The sequence below is a fragment of the Eurytemora carolleeae genome, unplaced genomic scaffold (assembly GCF_000591075.1).
Source record: "Eurytemora carolleeae unplaced genomic scaffold, Eaff_2.0 scaffold765, whole genome shotgun sequence".
In the NCBI taxonomy this organism is placed as follows: Eukaryota; Metazoa; Arthropoda; class Copepoda; order Calanoida; family Temoridae; genus Eurytemora; species Eurytemora carolleeae.
In genome coordinates, this window is record NW_019396682.1 from 130,921 (window position 1) to 144,242 (window position 13,322).

Genomic DNA, 13,322 nt, shown 5'->3' on the forward strand with positions numbered 1-13,322 from the left:
CTTTACTGTACTGCAATTTAGTGTTTAGAGGATTTGAGATTTTAACATTTTGAAATGTCGAAAACTTTGTAAGATAAACTTTTTGAATATCTTTTTCTGTCCATAATTCTAATACTTTAAGTTATAGATTACTTCTAGATCTAGGCTGCAATATAAATCATTGGCAAAATAAATTGATTCATATAGATAGATTTAATAGATCTATGATGCATGAAGAGTTACAGAAAATGTTGAATTAAACAAAAGAAAAGAGAAATGAAGCTTTACCAAATAAGAAAATGTATAAAGAAATAAGTTTAAGAAGAAAATTGAAAACGAGAAGAAGGCAATTGAAGAAAAAAAAAAAACTTACTTTGAAGATGTCTATGGGAGGAGGTAGGTGTATCCAACCTTTGCCTTTCTTTCGACTCTTCTCTTTCCATCCTTTCTATCCTTTCCATCCTCTCCTTTCTTTCAATCCTTTCATCCAGTCCTGCCAACTTTCCAGGTTTTACAGGAAAGAATGAGGGACTTGGTGTACCAGAACTTCCGGTTGAACCTGTCCCACTTCCGGTGTACACATCCGTACGATCCTCTGCGTACAGCCCCTCCTTCCCCATAGCTGAGAGTTGGCGCCCCTTGGGCATGTACATGATGACAAACGTGATGGAGGCGCATGCGATCATCCCACAGGCAGCGCACACATCCTAGGGTATAATTTTAATCAGAATTTTTTTAATAAAAAATGTCATATGTTTGTTAAACTGTCATGGATAACCCTGGGCTTATTTATTTAACCGGAACTAATAGTAGACTAGGATTTAAACAGATTCTAGGGGAACAGATTTCCGTCAGGAGATATGTAAAGAATACTTTAATCATAGGTCAGAATCTATGAGGTTTCACTAGATATATTAAATGCACGGTTTTTAACATACATTTAAAAAAGTATTTTCAAAAACTTAAAGACATGAATATATGTATAAACTAAAGCAATTATTTAAAAAAATCAAGTACTCGATGAAAATTTACTGAGAGAGATAAAAAATTCTAAATTTTTGTTATGAAAATAAGGTTTCCGAGAGAAAATTCGTGCATAAATGATTCCCTGCAGCTTTTTTTATTAAAAAAGCAACGTTTTGATGATATTTCAGAGTTTTAAATCATAATTAAAGTTTCATCCTGAATGGGAAAAAATCAATCGTATTTTGGCTTTGAAGAAGATTTATTGTGTATTTTGGCTTTGAAGAAGATGTATTGTGTATTTTGGCTTTGAAGAAGATGTATTGTGTATTTTGGCTGTGAAGAAGCCGTATTGTGTATTTTGGCTGTGAAGAAGCTGTATTGTGTATTTTGGCTGTGAAGAAGCTGTATTGTGTATTTTACAGCACAGACAAACAAAAAGATTGACAAGATTGATATCATTCGGCATAAATTAGAAAAGAAAATTCATCAACACTATAATTTAATAAGGCATGGCTTTGTTCTCACCGTGCATAATTGCATAATTAAGATAAAACTGTTATAAAACACCAAAACGTATTTTTTTCTCTTCCTCATAGAAAATTGACTTAAAATTTTTTTTCTTTTTATTTCATATATCACCCGAAACAAAAACAAAACAGATTGTATTGGCTTTTATCATATTTATCAATACTTGAACACGATTTCAAAGTATGGATGATGAAACAGGGGCGTACACAGGGGTTGTGACACCCTGGATGAGCAAAATTATTGTTTCCTGTGGGGGGGTGGACACCCAATTAAAGCCCTCTCTTTTCCCAATGAACAAAGAACTTGAGTCTTTGCCACAAACTCTGATTTTTAATCCCTATAACTTTGCAACTTAATGTCGTGAATATTAGATATTTTAAACAATGAATTTTGTTAGATAAAATAATCAAAATTCGAAATTTGGTTTATAGCATCAGGTTGCAAAGATGACAACTCTGTAATTTCCTTTCTGTAAATATTTTTAAGAGTGCAGGGGAAGGCTTGTATTTCTCTTTTTCAATATTAAACATAGTAATCAGTGTTAAGTTATTGCCATGCAAACAAATTTTGCAAAAAACAAACTTTTCTGTTTTTTTTTATCTCATCAAAGTTGAAACAAAGAAAGCTATCGTGGTAAAATTATTACTCATTTTCACGGCTCATCGCAATTTTAATATTCATTGATTAATAATAATTTAATTTGATATGTTGAATCTTTGATAATGTCAATCAATGAAGATTTCTCTTCCTTTTTCAGTAAAGATAATTTTTTTAAAGTTTAATTTTTTCTCAATGAAATTCCTTAATACAGGACAAAAACTTGATAATTAACTTCTTAATAAATTAAAGAAGAAATCATAATCTTAGAAATGGAGCGCAAATGCCTTCGTTTCCCTCTCCGTCTAATTTTCCCCAATTGTCTGAAAATTCGCATCACAAGATCATGTGTTTATACAGGGGCGGGCGGGCCCCCTGGCCCCCCTGAGGGGGGGCACCCATATAATAAATACTTTAAAATCTCACTTTTGCCCTGAACTAAAAAAGTTTCATTAAAAAAAATTTAATCAATACCGTGTAAATCAGTGTAAATATATCTTTGATATCATTATTTATAATTATACAATATGTATCGTTCCTATGAAACATTTAAGAAGCTTACACCACGATATTAATTTATTAACACTTGTTATATGGAAGTGTGTATATGATCGAATAGTTTAAATGGTTAAAAAAAGGCATCAATATTTAAAAAAAGGTTTTTAAGGGGGAGCCTAAAAAATTTTACAACTCCCCTATACAAATGCTCTCGTCTGGTGTCTACCAATTAATTTTTAGATTTGTTTTTGGAACATACCGTGCCAATTTTTAGATGCCACTTCAGAAAATACATTGTTGTAAAAATCTGATGATTAAAATAAATTAATAATGAATTTGTATGAGAAGAAAACAAAGAGTGAAACACAAAGAGAATATGGAAATTTAATTAACACCTGGCTTTCATTTTAAACAAGGATTTTATTTAGACAAATAACCACGTCCTCCCCCCTTCTCTTATAAAAACAAAGGCTTCCCTCCCTCCAGAAAATGATGTTAAAACTTCAGCGAGATTATAAAGGGTGTAGCTATAAAAACCACACAAGATGATAAACCTCAAAATTAACCAATAACATTAAATAGAAGATTGCCAAAAATCCAATAAATGTTAAGAACAGGATCTTAAAAGACTAATGGATGGAAAGGCTGAAAAGGAGATTTTTAACTCCAGGCTGTATGTAGTCTTCCAACCATCAAATTGGCAAATGATTGGCTTTGAGAACTTTCATGGCTGCCTTATAGAGAAAGCATTTAATGATAAGCAAATTAAAAAAAAAGTGATTAACACTGAATAAAGGTACATGTTTAATCTTTGAATTTACCATTATTAGCCTCAATAAATAAAAATTTGCATTTTGAGTCGTTTTTTCAGTAACACCCTTTATTACTTAAAATGAATTAAATATCCGGTTTATTTTAAACTTGACCTCAATTCTAGATTTGAAAACTTTAAAGCGTATTCACTTTTCATTTCAAGATTTTTTACTGTACTGCACTAAACTGTAATGTAGAATCCTAAACTTAACTGTTATGTACGTAATGTACTCTAAAGTACTTTACTGTAGATGTTTCTTTAAGCCATGCAACTATCCAAACTATAATACTGTACTGTAGTGCACTGTTCTGTGCTGCACTATATAGTGTATTGTACTATACTCAACTTTACTGTGCTGCAATGTACTGTATAGTGTACTGTACTGTACTATACTATAAAGGGAACTATACCTGACACTGTGTAGGTAATATATAAGACCTGAAACTATCCAAACTATCGTACCGTACTGTACAGTACTGACGTGTACTGTACTGCAATATATAATGTAGTGTACCTGATACTGTGTAGGAGTCCTGCAACTATCCAAACTACCGTCCTATATTGTACTGCAGTGTACTATATAGTGTACTGTACCTGATACTGTGTAGGTACTATAAGCCCTGCAACTATCCAAACTACCGTCCTATTATGTACGGCAGGGTACTATATAGTGTACTGTACCTGATAATGTGTAGGTACTATAAGCCCTGCAACTATCCAAACTACCGTCCTATAATTGACAAGATTGATATCATTCGGCATAAATTAGAAAAGAAAATTTATCAACACTATAATTTAATAAGGCACCGAGCAATCTACAAATAAAGGATTGTAGTATATTCTTTATCTATGTGTAATGCTATCTATGTTATCTATGCTAGTAATATATTTATCTTAATTATCTGTATGTTGACCCTGCCGGGCTAGCCCGGTCAGTTTCGTTCACCTGTATATAAAATAAATTAGTTCACTGAGATTCGTCGTTTAACACAAACGTATACATAGCCTTGCGTTTAGGCTAGGGATAGAGAGCCAGTAGTTTGGCGAGAGATAGAGTCATTTAGATTCTAATTAGACTTTAAGTGGAGTTATCATTACGTTATCTCGGATCTAGATATCTTACAGGATCACTCAATATTAAAAACGTGGACAATCCCTTAAATTTAACTTAAAGGGACTGTAAGCATAATTTCAAGCGACCCTTCATGCAAAGATAGCATGGATGTCCGATTTAAAACGGCACCCTTGAAACCTTAATCTGATCAAAAATGTGGAAGATACCGTCGTTTTTTTTTTAACTCGAAAAGTGCTTACTTCTATGAGTTTCTTATAAACAAGGAATGCAAATAAAAATAAATAATTTAAAGAAACAAAAACGTTTAAATGGAATTCATACAGGGTGTCCTAATAAACATGGGAATTCAGTGACGAATTCGATATGTTTTGACTGCATACGGTTGTACTTAGTAAAACAAGAAAATTGCAGAATACAAACTGAGGAAACTTGTCCGTCTTTGCTGTTAATCTTGCGGAGACATTATAGCTACATCTTTACAGTCTTTTATCCTTTTTATGAAATAAACTCTAGAAGACATAATAATATTATGGCTTTTAAAATTAGGTATTACAATGCTAATTCATAACAAAGACGATATCTGCAATTCGTCACTGAATTCCCATGTTTTTTGGGACACCCTGTATTTGATCAGTAAAGTTTTCTAGGGTACCGTTGTAAATCGGGCATCGCCATATTTGCATGAAAGGTCACTTGGAATTACGCTTACAGTCCCTTTAATACCTGTAATTCTCTCTGACACTCCTAGACTTGAACGCCAGGAGAACAACAACGACAATTAGGAAGACGACATAGAGCAGGCCAAGAAGCTGCTGATGGAAGAGGGTGGAGCAGGCCTGATGAATCACTCCCTCCCCTACCTCCAGATCTAGAATAGAGGGCGGAGCGGAGACTAACCACTGGATCCCAATAACGAGCTGTATGAGGATCGCGAAGCAGAGGAGAAGGGATTGGTAGGTGGCAGGCAGGTATACACCAGAGTTCAAGGAGACAAGGAACACCAGCTTTACCAGCAGGGTAGAGTATACGATACAGTAGGAGAACCCTGTTCCAAACCTAGATCATTATCATCATTAACATCATTATCATCATTATCATCATTATCATAATTATCATCATTATCATCATTATCATTATTATCATCATTATCATCATTATCATCATTATCATCATTATCATCATTATCATCATTATCATCAATTTCTTTCATATATTCATCATTATCATTGTTATCGACATTATCATTAATTTCATCTTTATTTTCATTATTTTCATCATTAATATCATCACTGTCACCAATTACAACATAATAATCATTAAACCTATAGTGATAATATGCATTTTTTATTCTTATTATCATCAATCAACATTTCCAAAATATCGTCAATATTATCATCATTATTGTTAGCATTATCAAAAATTGAAACTTCATCATCAAATTAGTTTTATAGCAACAAAACCTGATAACAGCACATGTTATAGTTGTTGGTTTAAGAGTGAAGACGACAGACATCCCCGCCAAGGAGAATAGTCCAAGCAACAGCATCTGTCCTAGGAACAAGTGTCTTCTGCTGGGGTTCTTGTTCACTGCCTTTGCCAGGAGGAAGATCTCGAAGATGACGAGAATAAGGATGACGGTGGCGGCGGCAACAATGACAGGAATGGCCCAAACCTCAGTGCGGAAGTGTCGAAGAAGTTCTTCATATGAGTTTAGAGTTGAGACACTCGAAATCTCTGGGATTACTGAACCGTTGAGATGAGATCCATTCTCACATTCAAGGATACTCTTCTCACATAGATCCTTGGTCTTAGTCCCAGGACTGGTTGGGGTTTCAAGAGTTGAGGTTTTAATTCTTCCTTTTACCTTTCTTAGGACCAGGCCAGGCTTTCCGGTCACATATTCCAATCCGGGGTCAGGACTGGTCACTGAATTCACCTCGGGATAGCTGAGACTGAAGTACTTTGTGTCAAGAACAATCTCTTTCTGTGCCGTTGAAGCATCGACTCTTGTGGACCAGTCACCAGAGGACGATCTTTTAGGCACCAATGCTTCCACCCCCTGATCCATCCGTCGGTTGTCCGAAGGTGCAAATTCTTTAAAATCTTGAATATTCGGATTAAAATCCTGGCTGGCTGGCAGGGGTGGAGGGAGTTTTGTCAGATAAATCTCCGGCTCAGGTTTAAGCAGGATTGGTCGCGGATTTCCAGGGTATGTCGTCTCCGGAAAATAAGATGGTTCCTCTGATGGCGGAGGAATTTTAACCGATCCCTCCTCCAATCTTTTTTTCTCCTCCGACACTGGTCTTAGCCGACCGTTGATGAGAGTTAATGGTCCTCGTTCTAAACTGAACCCGGAGTTATCCATCCTAATTCCTCCTGGATGGAACCCTTGTCTTCTAAGTCCCCTTGGGACTCCTTGCTCCCAGGTTTCATAATCCTGTCCCTGAGCTGGCAGGGATAAAAGAATAATCAGGTACACCAAGAGTACGAAATGACAAGAAGAAAATGGAGTATTGCACAATTTTGATTTCAGTGTCACTAATCTAACTTTATTTTGTGGGAATGTTTGGGGCAGAATTTGCACATAGTGTTTATTACAAGGTGACACTTTGTGTGTGATGCCTGATGCTGTGGATTTATTGCAACTTCCCACCTGGGATTTATTGCAACTTCCCACCTGAGATTTAATTGTATCACTCCATCTGCTGATCATAGGATGAGAATTACAAGTGCAAGGTCGGAACTCGATCTCGTGAGTCCTCTCAGTAACATTTTCATGATTTACTTTTTCTCTCCCGTCCATCATTTTTATTCAGGACGCATTTCGCGCGTTTTCCGTGAAAAAAGCGTCGTGGTCACTGCCGGCGTTGGAGTCACTATTTGCATGAACGCGCCGATGGCGTTTGGATTAGAACTTCCGGAGAATGCAAACAATAGATGTCAATAACTCAATAACCGTGCACAAATCTATTTCCAGTACAATTAATAAACAGCCCAGGGGGGACAGGGAGGTTTATTTTTCACAACATACTTCCTTCAAAGTTTCTTCCGCATATACAGTAGGAAAATATGGAGGAACACCGGACAGGAAGAGTTTCCTCTACAGATCTGAAAAAAACTAATATTTAATAAAGTAACTTCATACATTTATAATTAAATAAAATAAAATAAAATCTTGTTTGAAAAACAAACTTAAACGATCAATTGAACAGTATCGTAAATCTAAAAATGCATTTTTCATACGATTACGGTTTAGTCTTTAATAAGATAAGATATTTACAGTGAGACCCAAAAAGCCAATGACGTGTGAGACGATATTAAAGCAATCTTATACAGAGTTACCCACAAAGGATGAGACTGTAAAAGCGACCCAAAACTCTAAAAATATGACGATTTAAATCTTGATTTTTGGTTTCTGTATTCAATTGAGTATTTTGATGGTTTACTAAATAATTAAGCACAGAAGTAAGCCAGCTTCGATATGCAAAAAAAGGACAAAAACAAATTCCATACAGTCGTCTCTGAAGTCTCATCCTTTGTGGGTAACCCTGTATGTATTTGATGCAGTTGTTATGAAGCAAATAGTTTTTCCATATAGTTTGAAAATAAACTTGTTAAGTGAGTGTACTGTGTACAATTATTGTTTGTAAAATCATAACTTTTATCTCACAGTCGTCTTCCTATTCCACATTTTTACAGGTCTTACTGTATTCACCAGCTGGTGAGATATAAAATGTGATACAAATAGGGTTTAAACCTTTTTTTAATGTTGAAAACTTAGAAGATGCCAAAAATTAGGGTTTCTAATAGTTTCTCCATATATAAATTTTCAACAATTTAATTAGATGTTTTTGCTTCAGTTTAAATTCCAAATGTGGCCTAAGTAAGATTTTTGACAGATCACCCTGTTTTTCCTTCCTTTAGCCTTCAATCACTGCAGTTTTTCCGCATGTTCGGGAATTAGCCTTAATTTTGTGACCACACTGTTCTTAAATACACTATTATCCCCTTACCGAACCCAGCAAAGGTGGAGGGGGGGGGATTCTAGTGCGTGTCCCCCCCCCCATATTTCTCCATAAATAGATTCTTACCCTCCCCTCTCAAACAGTTGCAGGTCATTAAAGCCAAATTGAGTCTAATTTGAATGCATTATTTAAGCATAATGCACTGTACACAAAACATTGAAATTTTTCAGATTTTAACCAGCTTTATTTTCTCTACCAGCCACACTCATACATAATCATACCAAAAAATACGTAATAGAGTTAAAATAATATTTTAAAGATTTATTTGTTCTTAAAGGGACTGATAGCGTAATTTCAAGTGACCCTCTTTGCAAAGATGACAATGTCCGATTTAAAACCTGATATAGTATAAATTAGATATAAATGTTTTCGTTTCTTTAAATTGTTTATTTTCATTTGAGAAAGTAAAAAACGACTGTATCTTCCACATTTTTGATCAGATTAATGTGTCAAGGGTACCGTTGTAAATCGGACATTGCCATCTTTGCATTCAAGGGGCACTTCAAATTACTATTACAGTCCCTTTAACGCAATAAAACTATGAGAATTTGAAAATCCTTAAAAATTTTTTATTTTGATTGCAACATTCTTAACTTAATGAAATCAATTAAGGTTAAATGGATTGTTTGGATTTTCTAAAACCTTTCCTGATTTCTTAACCGTACTACAGTCCAGGGAGATGTATATAAATACTTTTTAAATGGTTTGTCTAAAAATTTATTTTCAACTGCCTCTAGTTTCAGTAATTTGAGGACACCCTGCATCAGTGTATCATTGCAAGCACTGTATCACGTATATCCAGGCTGCTATGAAATGTTGCATCAATTATTAAGACTGGGTCGACTTTTTAGTGTCCCAACGCAATGTTTTTTGGTTTTACCTCACTAACTTACTTATACTTTTATGTAGCTCTAGACATGTACATTTCAGAACTTTCAGGCACTTGGTTTAGCTTTAGTTTCATAGAAGTAAGTGGCAATGCATTCTGGTACACCTTTTGAATACATAATTCTTATCCAAACATTTTGTATAGATTCTGGTATTTCCTAGACTTATATTCTGGTATTCCCTAGATTTATATTCTGGTATTCCCTAGACTTATATTCTGGTATTCCCTAGACTTATATTCTGATATTCCCTAGACTTATATTCTGGTATTCCTATAGACTTATATTCTGGTATTCCCTAGACTTATATTCTGATATTCCCTAGACTCATATTCTGGTATTCCCTAGACTTATATTTTGGTATTCCCTAGACTTATATTCTGGTATGTCTATCTGGTTTTAATTTTTGTACGCCCTTAAGTGGCTTAAATATTCTGGTATATCTGATATAGACATATATTCATATCTCCAGATAAGTCCTATATATTCTGCTGAATATTATATATAATTTCTGCCCCCCCCCCCACTGTGTTTATAGCTTAATGCTGGAGCCTACAGGACTCTGTGACCCGTGTAAGCACAGAGAGCAATTAAACAGAATGACATTTTCTCCCGGGAGCAAGCCCTTAAACCTTTAAGCCTTTATTTCTCATTTATACTTTTAATCAATTAAACCTTTAGACCTTTATTTGTCCTTTATACTTTTAACTTTTTAAGCATTTAAACCTTTAGAATTTTAGACCTCATATTAACATTTATACCTTTAAACCTACAACCTTTAGATATTTAAACCTACAACTTTTAGACCTTTAAACCTGTAAACTTTTTATTCTCTATGCTATTAAGCATTTTATCATAATTTTACCTTTAAACCTATGTAACTTTTAGACCTTTGAACCTACAACCTTAAGACCTTTAAAACCTTAAAACCTTTACTTATCCTTTAAAATTTTAACCCTAATAACTCTAAAACCTGCAAACCTGAAACCTCAAAACGTGTAATCCTTAAACCTGCAAACCTAAAACCTTTGAACCTGCAAATCTTAAAAAATTAGACTTTATCTCCTTTAAACGTGTGAACTCTCGCAGAATTATTTAATATATTTCTCTGGCAAACCAGCTACAGCTGTAGGTCAAGAATGAAGGTATATAACGTATTATGTCTAGAGATTCCAACGCCTTGGGCAATTCTCAATACAATTTCTCTTGTACAGTTAGATACCCTTATATAAATACATACACACTCACGCTAGCCAATACTAAACATATCTGTAAAAAATATATTTACCCAATTTATTTTTTATTTTTCCAGTTTTGATTTTACGTCGAAGATAAGGCAAATGCGTACTTATTTGGTTATATATTATATTAAAAATCCAATTTTTTCTTTCTCGCCAGTTCTTCAGAAAAATGAGCAATGATTGAAAACGTTTAGGATTTCAATCAAACGTGAAATTTATTAATTTTGAAGTGCTCCTTTAAACTTTTAAGATGATTAAAGGTGTATAAGTGTTAGATAAAAATAGAAAATATGACAGATGGCTTCGTTGATACTACAGGGTGTCCCACATCATATTAGACCGTCAACGGGTCTAAATTGCGATTTTCGGGACTAATAAGAAAATTTAATTCGAATAAATCATTTTGAAAAATAATATAAGGCTTAAATAAGAATTTTCTTGCGGAAAATGATAAGTTCTTCGAGTATTAAGGGTTTATTTTGTCGTTAAAGATTAGAGATAATCTAATATGATATGGGACGCGCGCTCTGTACGTTCACGAGATATTGATAGATAGATAGATGTGATAGATGGATAGATATGATCTGATATGTGAATGTGATAGATGGATAGATTGAATAATATAATAGAGGTATTTAATACAAGCTTTGGAACCCAGCGCTGCCCAGGTTAATCATAGTTTCTCCTGCCGTTTACACGCACTTGGTTTTTTAAAAAAATATATAAACTGTCTAAACAAATAAATTTTGCATTTTTTTGAAGAACGAATGTAAAAGGTTGATTATAAATAGAGAGATTTAAAAACTATTTAAAATACAAATAAACATTTAAGAGATTCTTCATTTATAGAGTGACATGATTGATTCACAACTGTACCCGTAAAAGCTTGGTATTATCAAGAGTTAGAAACAATTTTTAGACTAGAAGAACAATCGACGATATCTTCCACATTATTCCAAATTTCAGACCCAAATATTCAAAAGAAAAAAGAAAACTAAGATCCAGTAATCAGGATAAACAGTAAGGAATATTCATAAAAGGATTATCTTTTATGTTTGAAACTCAAATTTTCTAATACCTATAATCGTTGCAACCTGATGATGTAAATTTTGATATTTTCAAATAAGATTATTCCATCTAACAGGTTACAGAATTCATAGTTTTAAATATCTCAGGTTTACGATATTGGGCTGCAAAGATAGGGATTAGAAAATCAGAGTTTGTGACAAAGACCAAATTCCTTTTAGAGATTTAATATTAGGAAAGTTATATCGAGTAGATAAAAAGCCGAGTAATGTGTTATAGGAAATACTAAGAAAATCAATGTATAACAACTTGGGTTAGGAAGTATAAATAATTGTAAATCATTGGAGTAAAGATAAACAAAAGGAATGTTAATTTTTACAAAAAAATAGTGTTAGGAGGAAAGAAGGAATATTGAAAGAATGGTTCATTGTCTCGTTCTAATTAGGCAATTAAGGTCGGAATTAGGACTAAATGAAAATTCAACTTTTTAGAACAAATTAGGATGGATTTTAAGTTTTGTTTAGAATTTAGTAGAACTAGTAGATGTCACACACTGAAAACCATTGAGGTGTGAACATACATCCTGTCTTTCAATCAAGAATCATTTAGAAAATATCTATATTACGCAAAATCTGCAATATTTTTCAAAATTAATCAAACATTTTATGGAAATTAGATTTTCAGGATAAACTTCCAATTCCTAATTATTTCACCTATTTCTAAACTACCTGAACTCTAGTGTGCACTGGTTTGAGATAAGAGCGCGAGTGCGTCTGGTTCACATATTTCAGATTTCACTCTGCGCACTACAACTGTTCATCGACAACTGGTGGATTTCCAACGCGCTCCTAAGCACAACATATCACACATACGTAAATACTCGATTAATTTTAATTGACGTTTAAAATACTATTTAAAATATAAAACAAAAGAAATTTTAGATGAATTATAAGAAATAAAGGTCCATTTATTGAAAGAGTCGTAAAAGATGAGAAAAATAGAGACAAGACGAAATATAAAAAAGGCATGGGGAGAATATAAGAAAGAAATAAGATAAAGAAAATAAGGTATTGAAGAAAAGCAGAAGAAAAATGATGAAAGGTAAAGAAAGTAAAGAAAATCAAATGGAAAAATTCAAAAAGAAACAAGAAAAAGCAAATAAAAAAACAAACAGAGAAATGAAGAAAGAACAAGATACAGAATTTTAAGAAATATAGAAGCAAAATGGAGAGTCAAGAAAAAAACAAGGTATAGAGTTGGTAAAAATAAAAAATAAATAGAAAGATGGTGAGAGAAGGAATTTGGGAGATAAGGCTAATATTTACAGCATAAATCAAAACAATTATTTCCAAAAACCAAAAGTTGGTTATAGGTTTCGGCCATAGATTAATAACAATAATATTTAGGGGTTTTCCGATCACAATAACCCCGAGGCAGAGGCCCAAAGGAGTATCGCGCATACCGCGTTGAATGACAAGACAGAGAGAGAGCATGCGTGTAACTTCTTTGGGCTTCTGCCTCAGGATTACTATGAAAGAAAAGCACCTAAATCTTGAAAAAGACGACATCTAGTGTTCTATCTGTATTGTTATTGATCTATTTTTTCGACAGTTAACATTCTGAAAATTTTTCCCCAAATGAAACTCTACTTTAAGAAAATTTAGCAAACTTTTTATTTAAAACTTT

General features: G+C 33.5%; 1 protein-coding gene across 1 annotated transcript in view; it reads right to left on the reverse strand.

Annotated features, from left to right (window-relative positions):
• Nucleotides 1-12,480, reverse strand: part of LOC111707332 (uncharacterized) — a 21,507-nt gene extending 9,027 nt beyond the window's left edge. The window contains exons 1-5 of the mRNA XM_023480418.1: nucleotides 12,365-12,480; nucleotides 5,918-7,565; nucleotides 5,181-5,513; nucleotides 3,977-4,025; nucleotides 353-686 (exon numbers count right to left, since the gene is read on the reverse strand). Of these exons, the coding sequence (XP_023336186.1) occupies nucleotides 353-686; nucleotides 3,977-4,025; nucleotides 5,181-5,513; nucleotides 5,918-7,263 (2,062 nt within the window). The 5' untranslated portion in view covers nucleotides 7,264-7,565; nucleotides 12,365-12,480. The remainder of the gene's footprint in view (nucleotides 1-352; nucleotides 687-3,976; nucleotides 4,026-5,180; nucleotides 5,514-5,917; nucleotides 7,566-12,364) is intronic.
• Nucleotides 12,481-13,322: the final 842 nt, after the last annotated feature.